We start from the raw sequence: 12382 nt of genomic DNA, 5'->3' as shown, positions 1-12382 counted from the left end.
CCTTCCCTTGCACTTTGTCCTTGCTGGGAATACTCTTCTTTCTTCACAACTCAGCTCAACTGCCACTTTCCCAGAGAAGCTTTCCCTGTTCCATCAGATTAACAGGGTTCCCCTACAGTTCTTGGACTTGTCTGTCTCCCTACTAAAGTCTGAGTGAACCGGGCTTTTTCAGCTTTGCATCTCCATCTTCCTTGGTGCTAGGTCCTCCTGTGTTTGTTTCGTTATTGAACAAGGAAGACAGACCCCATCTTCCATTATGTCCCGAACTCAACATTTGAAAGCCTGAAGGACTCACTCTGCAGACTCTAGATCCAGATTCACAGACTAGTAGGACTTAAACGTTAGGTCAAATAATTAAAACTATTTGCCAGTTAGCCACTCTTGGTGTTACTGTGTCCCCCGCTAGCCAAACCCGGTGAACGCCTGGCCAGAGAGACTCCAAGGCCCACGGTTTGCACCAAGGTAATGCAAACGCTTCCCCATTGAGCGCTGCCTGAGCCCGATGTATGGCAAGGCCCAAAGCAAATAACGTGTGTATACGGGTCTGGACTTGCACTAAGAGCTCTTCCAACTTCGCAGTTTGGTGAATTACGAGGCCTTGGACTGCATGGGTGATTGCTCTGGGGCCCCGGCCCGTCTTGCTCAGCATTTCGTGCTCGGCGGCTTCCCAGAATCTCAAGGCTAAAAAACTAAGCCGGTTAGAGACGCCGAAAGAGGTGAACGAGGCGCCGGCGGGGAAGAGGTGCGGCAAAAGGCTTTGTTCTGAGAGGTTCCTGTTCAGCGCACAGCCCCTGCCTGGGGCCCAGTTCCCGAATCTTCCGCGCTCTCGCAAGCGGCGGCGGCCCCACAGATTTGGGAATCCCTTGCTGACCCAAAACTGCAGCGCTCTTAGGTAATCCCCGCTCCCGCTCGAGACTTCCGCACTCCCGCACTCGCTGGGTGGAGGAAAGGGCTCCAGAAAGTTCCACAAACGCCGGAGACCCAGGCTTGCGCACAGCCCCTCCCAGCCCGAGCGCCCCCGCGCCGTTGCCCAGGCAACCGCGGGGCGGTGACAGCGGGGGGAAGGGCGGGACTTCCGGCGGGTGACGCGCCTGCGCTCGGCTACAAAAGACGACGGCTGCGGCGCTTCAGGCGGAACTTTCCAGAACGCTCGGTGGAAAGGCTGAGGAGCGGCGGCTGCCCGAGCTGCGCACGGCAACGCGCTCCTTCCCGCTCCCCCACACCGGCATCGGCCCCCTCACCGGTGAGCTTCAGCCTTCGGGCTTCACCTCGTACCAAGGCCGGTGCCGTTGGCTGCGCCGGGAAGCCGGATGGAGTCGCGGTCGGGAGGCGGTTGGCTCCGCGTGGGCGGGAGGGTTGTCGATTCCTGTACCCACGATTCTCCTTCTAGAGGGCTGGTGGGAGTACCCCGGCAACCCTCGCCGGCGCGCAGCGAGTGGGCCCGAGACCCTTTCTGGAGCTTTCTCCACGCCCTATCTATCTAGCCAGGGGTCTCCAAGGACCTGTCGCCTCCGTCTTTCCCTCCGCCCGCGCTCGCTGGCGGGCGGGCTGGGGTGGGGGTGGGGGTGGTGGTGGGCGACCCTGTGCGCACGCGCAGAAGGAGGTAGGGGGCGAGGGGCTGCGGGAGGAGCCGGGCGGAGGCTGCGGCGTTCGCTTCTCCGGTCTCTCCTCCTTCGCTTTGTTGAGTGCTGGGCTTTTCCCACCCCTTTCATCCTGGGTGGGAGGGGAAAGGAAGGAACCCCTAACGGTCGGCATTGAGTGCAGGGGAAAACCTAACAACGTGTAAACTATGCTGGCTTGTGGGGGCGAGAGAGGTTCGGCGGTCGAAGCAGAGGAGCTATACGTCCTGTGATTGAGAAACAGCCTCAGGATTGAGGGGGAGGGGAGCTTGCTTTCTGGGGCTGGTTTCTTAGTTTCATAAAACACTGCCTCCCCGCCTTGTGCCCAGATGTCTTTTCTAGGAAGTGTATGATTTATCAAGAATAATGATAGTGGATTGAACCTCTTAGTGCTCCTCTCCTTTACTGCCCTCTGTCGCTGGTTGGGAAGGGAAACAGGAAAAATGCAGACAATAGTCGCGTTAGTATGGGAGCTTTCAGGTGGGAGAGTGGGAACCAGCTGCTATAGGAGGCTTTTGAATTATCCCGATAATTATTAACTTATATTTAGTCTTAGAATTTATGGCTAAATTACCAAAGGAATTGTTACCTTCTCTGTGAAATTTAGGGAAGGCGGCGTTTTTACAATCAGGTTTCTCAGAGACCAGATTTCTATGCCTAAATTTTATTCATTAAAACTACCAGTTGAAAGTCGGCTAAAATTAAACTTTCTTATTTTAGGCTGTAGGAAATGGTGAAAGAAACCACTTATTATGATGTTTTGGGGGTCAAACCCAATGCCACCCAAGAGGAATTGAAAAAGGCTTACAGGAAACTGGCCTTGAAGTACCACCCTGATAAGAATCCAAATGAAGGAGAGAAGGCAAGTAGTACACTCATAACGTAGCTGAATAGTTCTTGCCAGGTGTACGGTATTTTTATTACAACATGAAATTGAGTATGTCTAATGTAGTGGCTGTGCTTTGTAACAGTTGAGTTTTTTGAGTGAAATTTATCCCCCCTTTTCTGAAACAGTTTAAACAGATTTCTCAAGCTTACGAAGTGCTCTCTGATGCAAAGAAGAGGGAATTATATGACAAAGGAGGAGAGCAGGCAATTAAAGAAGGTGGAGCAGGTGGCGGTTTTGGCTCCCCCATGGACATCTTTGATATGTTTTTTGGAGGAGGAGGCAGAATGCAGAGAGAAAGGAGAGGTAAGAATGACAGTTCACGTGTGGCAAATTAAAATTAGCCGTTGGTCAAAGTAAATTCTTGAGAATTCACCTATTAAATGCTTGTTTACTTGTTAGCATAATGTTGTAAGAGTATTTAAAAATGAGATTTGATGAGACTAAAAATAGCTAAGCCAATCGAGTGCTAACAAGTGAGTGCTTGTAAAGCTCTTGGGGTACATAGGATTTCTGTGCTGTTATCAAGCATTAAAGGAATGAAGTATAGGAGCATAATTTTCAAAACCCTTTTCACAGATTTTATTTTATTCTCAATCCGCACACCCCCACCCCTCAGCCTCAATGGGAGGTACAGTGGCCTTACTCAGTCGAAAGTGAATTACGGTTCAGAATGCTAAATTTTTGTCAAGGTCATATATAGCTATGCATCAGAGTCTTGATTGGAACACAGGTTCGTTGCCTCCAAATAGCATGCTATCTGTTTAATCTTGCTTCAGTTTTATTATATCAAAATATGTGCCCTTAACATTTAATAGAAATGTGGTTTCTGGGGTGTGGAGATACTGCTTACAGTACAGTGTTCTGGTCAGAGTTAATCTTACTTTGTTCCCAGTGTAGTTCATACAAACAAGGACTAACAAGGACTAATGGGTAGAGCCCATTCTAGAAGGAATGGGCAAACCATTAAATTTTCTCTGAGCCTTTTTGGATTCAGAAGGACTGGAAATTGTTTATTCAGATTCTCTTAAAAGGAGAGGGGTGTATTTTATTTATTTTTAAGAAATTTACCTTAAAACAATTTTCAGTCAAGGTCAGTTGATTGGCAAACTCTACTGTGTGGCTTAGATCAATGCAAGGTCATTTTTTTAGTGTGATATTGGAAAATATTTGCTTAAATTTAATAAGCTTTATACTCCGTAAGGCTAAAGTAAGAAGGGCTTTTCAGCGTGCCGGAACCAATTACATGGAATAGTATTTGTGATACAGAACAGAAAAGTGGGTCTAGGAACAAGTTATAGTTGATGGCACTTCACTCTTGATTGGTAACTAAAACTGTTCATTAGACATGTTCTGCAGATAGGAAGTTCAAGAGCTTTCACTTAAGCGTAAGGCAGTATTTCATGGTAGATAAAGTCCTTGCGGGAGAATCACTGGCTGGGAACTTACTACCTATCTGGCAGGTGACTACATTTCTGTAGCCTCTGTTCTTAGATGATCTCCACCTTCCACTTCCCATTCCTAGATGAGATATGTCACTCTTGTAGCCACTGGCCACGTCACATTTAGATTACTGCAAAGAAAAATGAAAATTTAGTTACTTAGTCTGCAGTAGCCATAATTATGTGCTCGATAGCCACGTGTGACTGCTGGCTGTTGTGTTGGCTAGCACAAGATACAAAACATCTCCATCACTGCAGAAAGTTCTGTTGCACAGCACTATGGTAAAGGATGAGAAATCTAGCCTTTTTGGGGGGGGGGCTGCGTTGGGTCTTTGTTGCTGTGTGCGTGGGCTTTCTCTAGTTGCAGTGAGCGGGGGCTACTCATCATTGTGGTGGCTTCTCTTGTTGTGGTGTGCGGGCTCAGTAGTTGTGGCTCGCAGGCTCTAGAGCGCAGGCTCAGTAGTTGTGGTGCACGGGCTTAGTTGCTCCGCGGCATGTGGGATCTTCCCGGACCAGGGCTCGAACCTGTGTCCCCTGCATTGGTGGACGGATTCTTAACCACTGTGCCACCAGGGAAGCCCGAGAAATCTAGCCTTTAAACAGTTAGTGCTGAAAAAATATGTCAGCTTCCCTGGGCAAACTTGATTAGTTTTTGGAACTTAGTGTGCTGAAGAATTTTTGGACGATGTAATTGGTCATGTTACTCAATATAATAAGTGAACGACTCAAAGAATATATTAGGACAGAAAAACAGTTTGGGTTAATTTACTGTGAAATACGTCTATTTAAACAACATGAGTTTTCTCAAGTGATTTTTGCAGTTAACGTTTTTGATTGCCGTAAAATGTAGGATGGCCGTAACTACGTCCTTATACAAATTACTTAATCTCACCGGATGGTTCTTATTTGAAATTACACCACAGTTAGAGTGTACCCTTGTAGGGCTCATCTTTCATTATCCTTTACCGTTTTTATAGTGCAGAACACAAGATTCAGCATCTTAGATTTTTAATGTGCAATGTTTTGTTGTAGGTAAAAATGTTGTGCATCAACTCACAGTAACCTTAGAAGATTTATATAATGGTGCAACAAGAAAACTAGCTCTGCAAAAGAATGTGATTTGTGACAAATGTGAAGGTATGTCTTAACATTCATAATATAATTGAAAATGGAACTGAAGCCGTTCTGGATATATAAAACTGACATATTTCACTACCTAATTCTGAAGAGTGCAAGTACGAAAACCACCTGAATCCACCTCCTAGAGAAATATTAGCAAATTATCAGCATTTTTATATGTGTATTTTGAATGCAGGTGGGACAGATCTAATTTGGTGTCTGTTTTTCTCAGCACTGTTCAGAGATGAGTCTTTCCTATCCTCTAGAACTTCAGAGGCATTCCAATGGCTTCATAATCTGTAATATGATTTGACAGTATCCTCTTTTGGTGTATCAGCTGTCAAATTATTGGCTGTGAACCTCTAAGGTGTTTTTCTAATAAATACAAGTTATTTGTTGGAAATATGGTATTTTCTAAAGAAAATAAACTCTAAAATGTTCTCGTCTCACAGTTAAAGTAGTCTTTTAAGAATTGTGCTTTGGGAGCACATGTTTAAAATCCAGAATTCTGAAATGGTTCCTTGTGAAAATAGCAATCAAGATGTTTATAGATAACTGAAGCTGATTGTGGCGATATTTTATCAAATAAAAAGGCTGAATTGTAGATTCTTATAGCGGCATTCCATGAGACCTTGAAAATATTAATGAAGTGGAGTGTTTAGGAACTGTCTCATTAAAACATTTGTCACCATGTCCAGTACTAAATTCAAACATAATTTCTTTTTGAACTATTTAGGCCGAGGTGGTAAGAAAGGAGCAGTAGAGTGCTGTCCCAATTGCCGAGGTACTGGAATGCAAATAAGAATTCATCAGATAGGACCTGGAATGGTTCAGCAAATTCAGTCTGTCTGCATGGAGTGCCAGGGCCATGGGGAGCGGATCAGTCCTAAAGATAGATGTAAAAGCTGCAATGGAAGGAAGATAGTTCGAGAGAAGAAAATTCTAGAAGTTCATATTGACAAAGGTGAGTTCTGAGCCACTTTCTATTTTCAATTCTTGAGTGCTATTGCAAATTATATTAACGTTACATTTTATAGTTGTTTAAAACTACTGTTGGAGTAAGGAATAGGTATATTTTGATTTATTAACTTATTTGTAAGAACTTAATGTTACTTTCTAATGGTTTTTACAGATTATGTAAACATACGTCAGTTTCTGCCTCTTGGGTTATAACTTAAAATTTTCTTTAAGTATTATTAGGATTTACTTTATTTTGCCAATTCCTTAATTTTGTCAGTTTATTTAAAAATGCTTTAAAATGTATTACAGCAGTACAAACTCATTGTAGAAATTTTAGAAATGTGTATAGCCCCAGAATAAATGGTGCTGCTTACTCTGAAATAATCAGCATGGTTGGCTCCTTCAGACTTGCTATTTTAAAATGAAACTATTATTAGAAAATATACATCTACATTAACGTAAGCTCCTGAAATAGTATTCACCCATGTGAATCATGGTACTCCCCTCCCTCCATTTTTTCCCCTTAATTGGTCCCTGTTTAGTAGGGTTTGAATTTCTCTCTGGTAAGATTCCCCCCTTGCTACCAACAGTATGTACTCAGGAGGTCATTAGTAGTAAGTGAAGCCATTTATGAATGCTGCACTTGCCCGTTTTTTTGGCCACACTGCAGCCTATGGGATCTTAGTTCCCCAACCAGGGATTGAACCCGTGCCCCATGCAGTGGAAGCATGGGGTTTTAACCACTGGACCTCCAGGGAAGTCCCTGCCCATACTCTTAACATTAATGGAACAACCAGCAAAACTTAGCTGAGTTTAACTGCTTCACTAGTGTAGTGAGACAGTTACTTTGCCTTGTGAGTGACTAAAGACAGATTGTTGGGCTTCCCTGGTGGCACAGTGGTTAAGAATCAGCCTGCCAGTGCAGGGGGCACAGGTTTGAGCCCTGGTCCCGGAAGATCCCACATGCCGCGGAGCAGCTAAGCCCGTGCGCCACAACTACTGAGACTGCGCTCTACAGCCTTCAAGCCACAACTACTGAAGCCCAATTGCCTTGAGCCCGTGCTCCGCAACAAGAGAAGCCACGGCAATGAGAGGCCCTTGCGCCACAACTAGAGAAAACTTGCGCACAGCAACGAAGACCCAGTGTAGCCAAAAATAAATAAATAAAATTTTTTAAAATATTTACTTTTGTCAGTGTGTAATACTGATATTTTGGTTTAAGTCCTTCTCTTTTTAGAGGTATATATTGAAGTATTTGAGTTAATTGGTATGTCTGGATTTTAACTGAAATATATGTAGGGAATGTGGATGGAGGTGTGTAATACATGAAATAGTAGTCATGAGCTGGTAATTACTGGATCTATATTGATGGATATATAGGGACTTCTTGTACTGTTGGCTACTTTATGTAAGTTTAATACTTTCCATAATAGAAAGTGAAACAAAGTTGCTCTTGTTGGGTGACCTCAGTGATCATTGGTTCAGGAAATCTGGCACTACTGCTGTAGTGAAATCATCTGCAAACACATGAGTTCTGTTTAAAGAGGTGTTAGTTGGCTAAGTAAGCCCTTACTGAACTAAGGTGTATGGGCCAGAGGGAAGAAATCTCAGTAAATGTGTTGGCCTTTAAGAAGCGTTTACCTGTTGGATGGACTTCCCTGGTGGCGCAGTGGTTAAGAATCCGCCTGCCAATGCAGGGGACATGGGTTCAAGCCCTGGTCCGGGAAGATCCCACATGCCGCAGAGTAACTAGGCCCGTGCACCACAACTACTGAGCCTGCACTCTAGAGCCCACGAGCCACAACTACTGAACCTGCATGCTGCAACTACTGAAGCCCGCACGCCTAGAGCCCATGTTCTGCAACAAGAGAAGCCTGCACACCGCAACGAATAGCGGACCCTGCTTGCCACAACTAGAGGAAAAAGCCCGTGCAGCAACAAAGACCCAATGCAGCCAAAAATAAATTTAATTAATTTTTTTTTAAGTGTTTGCCTATTGGAAAAACTTCCTTATTTTTGACACTAATAACCACGTGGTCTGAAAGTACCCAACCATAATTAATTATCCTCTTTTTTAAACAAAAAGGACTAAAAATCATTCAATATAAATATTACATATTTTTTAAATTTTTAGATTTTATATTACTGCTAATACAATAGAAGGAAGAAAGTCTGATTTATGCTTCTGTTAGACTTAATAGAAATGATTTGACTTTTTTTTTTTAATGTGATTGTGGGGACTTTTTTTTTTTTTTTTTTTTTTTAGTAATTTATTTTTTTGACTGTGTTGGGTCTTCGTTTCTGTGCAAGGGCTTTCTCTAGTTGCAGCAAGTGGGGGCCACTCTTCATCGCGGTGCGCGGGCCTCTCACTATTGCGGCCTCTCTTGCTGCGGAGCACAGGCTCCAGACGCGCAGGCTCAGTAGTTGTGGCTCACGGGCCTAGTTGCTCCGCGGCATGTGGGATCTTCCCAGACAAGACTCGAACCCGTGTCCCCTGCATTGGCAGGCAGACTCTCAACCACTGCGCCACCAGGGAAGCCCTAAGTTTTTTTAAAGTGATGAAATAGTTAAAAACATTTATGGTTATGTTTGTCAGTCACTGATTTGGTGCCAGCATAGACCTTTTTCTTTAGTCCTCACAAGAGCCCAGATGGAGGACATAGGTCTCTGTGGGAAAGTTGATGCTTAGGAAGGTTATGCAGTTTGCTTCCCCAGGGTAATCTGGCCTAGTAGTAAATAGCAGATCTGAGATTTGAAGCCTGACTTGTTTGCCTCTAGAATTTGTGTTCTCCACTATGATAGCTTTCTTCAGTAAGAAATTGGACTGATCCAATAAGCATGTGGGCGTTTTTGGTAAATTCTGTAAAACTTCAGCATCTGCAAAGACTTGAACATTTTTTTCATGCACAAACGTGCATTTGTGTTTCAGTAGGGATTCTGACCTTGCTTAGATGTTAAGAGTGTAAAATTAGCCTTTTGTATTTAGGCATGAAAGATGGCCAGAAGATAACATTCCATGGTGAAGGAGACCAAGAACCAGGACTGGAGCCAGGAGATATTATCATCGTTTTAGATCAGAAGGACCATGCTGTTTTTACTCGGTAAAAACTTTTATCAAATACTCAAACCGACATCTTGCATATTTGGGTTTGGTTTTTTTTCCTCAGATATAAATGAGCTTTTTCATTACTTTTAGAATACATTTCCTAGAAATAACCTAGAAAAGTATAGCAGAAAAGTTAGATATATGTCTTATATATATATATATATATGTCTTTTATAAATGATTGTTAATCATTAATGTTTCAATCTTAGAAGAAGCTAAAGACAAAAGTCATTTATTTTTTTTGTCTAAATTTAGGTAAATTGTTGCCTAATTTGGATTTTGTTGCCTAATTTTGGATTTCTCCTCTTCAGTTAGGAGATGTGTTGTATAAGTATAAATAGATAGAGTAGGAGAAACATCCCTAGACAAAACTTTGCCCCCAATTTTTTTTTATAAGCAGTTAGTTTTGAAGTAAGTACCCTGAAGCTTTCACCAGTTTCTTCAGTCCTGAATTCATGCTAAGTTGGGGTGCTTTTAATTTTAAATAAATGTCTAGAATCATCTGTGTAAGAAGCTGTAATATATTAATTCACGTCTATTGTTAGGAAATAATTTTGCGTTTATGATAACTTTCTTGTGCGTCACTATAAATTTAACAGTGTTAAATAATGTATCAATGGCTAATTATAAAACATAAGACTGGAGTAGGGTTCCAGTAAGTCTGTTGGGAATGACATCTGAAGCAACAGGTTTTAGATTAATAGTGTCTCAAGAATAATGGGAAATGCTATCAAGCTCAGAATTTTGATGCTATCATTTGAGGTAAATCCTCAACAAGAGTATTTCTGGAGAGTATTCTGCCTGATGAAAAGATTTCATTAATATGAATTGGAAAAGAAAGTAAGCATGAGGAGGAAGAAGTGGGTTGTTATTAAATATAAAAAAGTGTTCATACTGTGCCAGGCACTGTATTACTTAATTCATGTACATCAATAAATTACTACCCCTTGAAATTGGCCATATCCCCTTTATTTAATTTCATAGACCCTAACTTATCCAGGACCCAGCCTCAGGTTTGTTCCACTGCCTACAGTGTGTGGAGGGATTCTGAAGCCTTGTCCAGGAAACTGTGCTGGCAGTTTCCATATATTTGCTGTTCCCAGTTCTCAGCTCTTAAGAAAGGGGAAGAGGCCTTCCTCACCTTCTGAGATGGCCCACACTCTGTGGAGTACGTTTCTCTCTAAATAAATCCACTTCGTACCTATCAAAAAGAAACAAAAAACAATGGGGAAGAAAGGGCATCTTTTGAAAGATACCATTTGTTTTTAAGAGAACAGAATTGCCTACTTTGGTAGTTGTAATCATTGCTGGTTTGAAGATCTAAGTATATGCCGTACTTACATTGTACAGACGAGGAGAAGACCTTTTCATGTGTATGGACATACAGCTGGTTGAGGCATTGTGTGGCTTCCAAAAGCCAATATCTACTCTTGACAACCGAACCATAGTCATCACTTCTCATCCAGGTACAGTAACTAGATGAGCGTCTGTTTCTATTCTAGTGTTTTCGTTGTCTGCTCGTAGCTAGTACAGGCACGGAGGAAAGTGGCATTTAAGTTGCTCGGTACATGTCTGTCCTTGAGTTGAGCTGAAATCGTGCATTCCTGGCTCTTTTGTAAGCCCCTAGAAAACCTATAAATGAAAGGTATCAGCATCATTTCACATAAATTTACCCCCAGCAGTTAGCTAGGACATTGCTCTGTTCTTTATTTTCCCTGCCTTGTAAAAAGTGTGACTGTATTTAAGGAATTTGGCTTCAATGTTTTTAGGTCAGATTGTCAAGCATGGAGATATCAAGTGTGTGCTAAATGAAGGCATGCCAATTTATCGTAGACCATATGAAAAGGGTCGCCTAATCATTGAATTTAAGGTAAGCTATACAGTACTGTAGGAATGTTTGAGAATGATTAGTTTCTTAAAATTCAGTAGCAATTAGTTTCTGAATGGCTAGAAACCAAGTTTATATTCTCCCTTATCTAGATATAATGTTACTCTTGTTATGTTGAACATTTTTTGTTAACAAGTTGCTATTGGTTTGTTTGCATCATTATTGGCTATTTAAAGATGGGGGGGTGTCAAGTGGGTATTTTACTAGTGAAAGGCTATGACTGGAATCTTAAAGTTCAACAGAAGCATGTTAGGTGGTGTGGATTTTTGGCAAAATACTGCAATGCTCTGGTTCTTAAAGTAACCCAACCATTTTCCTCAGTCTTAAATTTGAGTGGCCTCAGACCCACAAATTTAACATTTATTGAAAACATCTTTGGGTGGGACTATCTTTAAGTAACAATAGCTTTGTTTAAATTATCCATTAGAAGGAATGAGAATGTGTTTTAGGATGGGTTCTCCTATTAAAATGTATTTGCTGAATAGAAGTGATCATTACAGTGTAGTTTTATTAGGATCTTTTTTTTTTAAGACCTTAGCTTGAACTCTAGTTCAGAATAGTAGATGATATATACTTTTTTAGAACATGTGATCTAACCTGGGATTGGCAGATCTACCAGAAGATTGTGTGGTTTCATGTTTTTTTCCTGGAGAAAATGGGTCAATGGAAATTTGTCGAAGGAGCTAAGGATGAAGTGTGATTTAAACTTACAGTAGAAATTTCTTACTATAGGTAAACTTTCCTGAGAATGGCTTTCTCTCCCCGGATAAACTCTCTTTGCTGGAAAAACTCCTACCTGAGAGGAAGGAAGTAGAAGAGACTGATGAAATGGACCAGGTAGAACTAGTGGACTTTGATCCAAATCAGGAAAGACGGCGCCATTACAATGGAGAAGCATATGAGGATGATGAACATCATCCTCGGGGTGGTGTTCAGTGTCAGACCTCCTAATGGGGCCAGTGAATAACACTCACTGCTGACATTTTATTTGCAGTAGTGATTGAGTGAAGGACTATAATCATAATATGCTCACTACTTGCTATTGTTTGTTTTAATATTCAACTATAGTAGTGTTTTAAAAGTTAAATGAAGAATAAACTCAAATATAAAAGCTCTGACTTTGCCCTGTATGTATGATGACTTCAGTGTGCAAGATAAGTTTAATACTTGTAAAAACTACTTTAAAAAATTTCCCCTAGCATTTGTTAGGCCATACTTTGTGATTGATTTCAGCTATATGTACATGGACTAGCTTAGACTGAAATGCCATGTATATGTATTGGCTTCAGTGTATGACCCTTAATTGTTAAGCTATGAGTTAAAACTGTATTTAACTGGCAGTCAGACAAAGAATTTGTAGAG

At 41.8% G+C, this 12382-nt stretch overlaps 1 protein-coding gene across 1 annotated transcript; it reads left to right on the top strand.

The window, feature by feature from the left end:
• The first annotated feature begins 1085 nt into the window (after window positions 1–1085).
• DNAJA1 (DnaJ heat shock protein family (Hsp40) member A1) lies at window positions 1086–12135 on the top strand. Its single transcript, XM_082402446.1, has 9 exons — window positions 1086–1243; window positions 2340–2481; window positions 2634–2811; window positions 4980–5084; window positions 5803–6030; window positions 9013–9127; window positions 10483–10598; window positions 10902–11002; window positions 11753–12135. The coding sequence occupies exons 2-9, from the start codon at window positions 2350–2352 to the stop codon at window positions 11969–11971; spliced, it is 1194 nt and encodes a 397-aa protein (XP_082258572.1). The 5' UTR covers window positions 1086–1243; window positions 2340–2349; the 3' UTR covers window positions 11972–12135.
• The last annotated feature ends 247 nt before the right edge of the window (window positions 12136–12382 follow it).

The sequence above is a fragment of the Balaenoptera borealis genome, assembly GCF_965194805.1.
Source record: "Balaenoptera borealis genome assembly, chromosome: 8".
NCBI classification, from domain to species: domain Eukaryota; kingdom Metazoa; phylum Chordata; class Mammalia; order Artiodactyla; family Balaenopteridae; genus Balaenoptera; species Balaenoptera borealis.
Note: the sequence above shows the minus strand (reverse complement) of the source record. Positions and strands in the feature narration are given on the sequence as shown.

Coding starts and splice junctions, on each gene's coding strand:
- DNAJA1 (XM_082402446.1), top strand. CDS start 2,350: ATGGTGAAAGAAACCACTTATTATGATGTTTTGGGGGTCAAACCCAAT. Junction 2,482..2,633: donor ATCCAAATGAAGGAGAGAAG/GCAAGTAGTACA, acceptor TTTCTGAAACAG/TTTAAACAGATTTCTCAAGC. Junction 2,812..4,979: donor AATGCAGAGAGAAAGGAGAG/GTAAGAATGACA, acceptor GTTTTGTTGTAG/GTAAAAATGTTGTGCATCAA.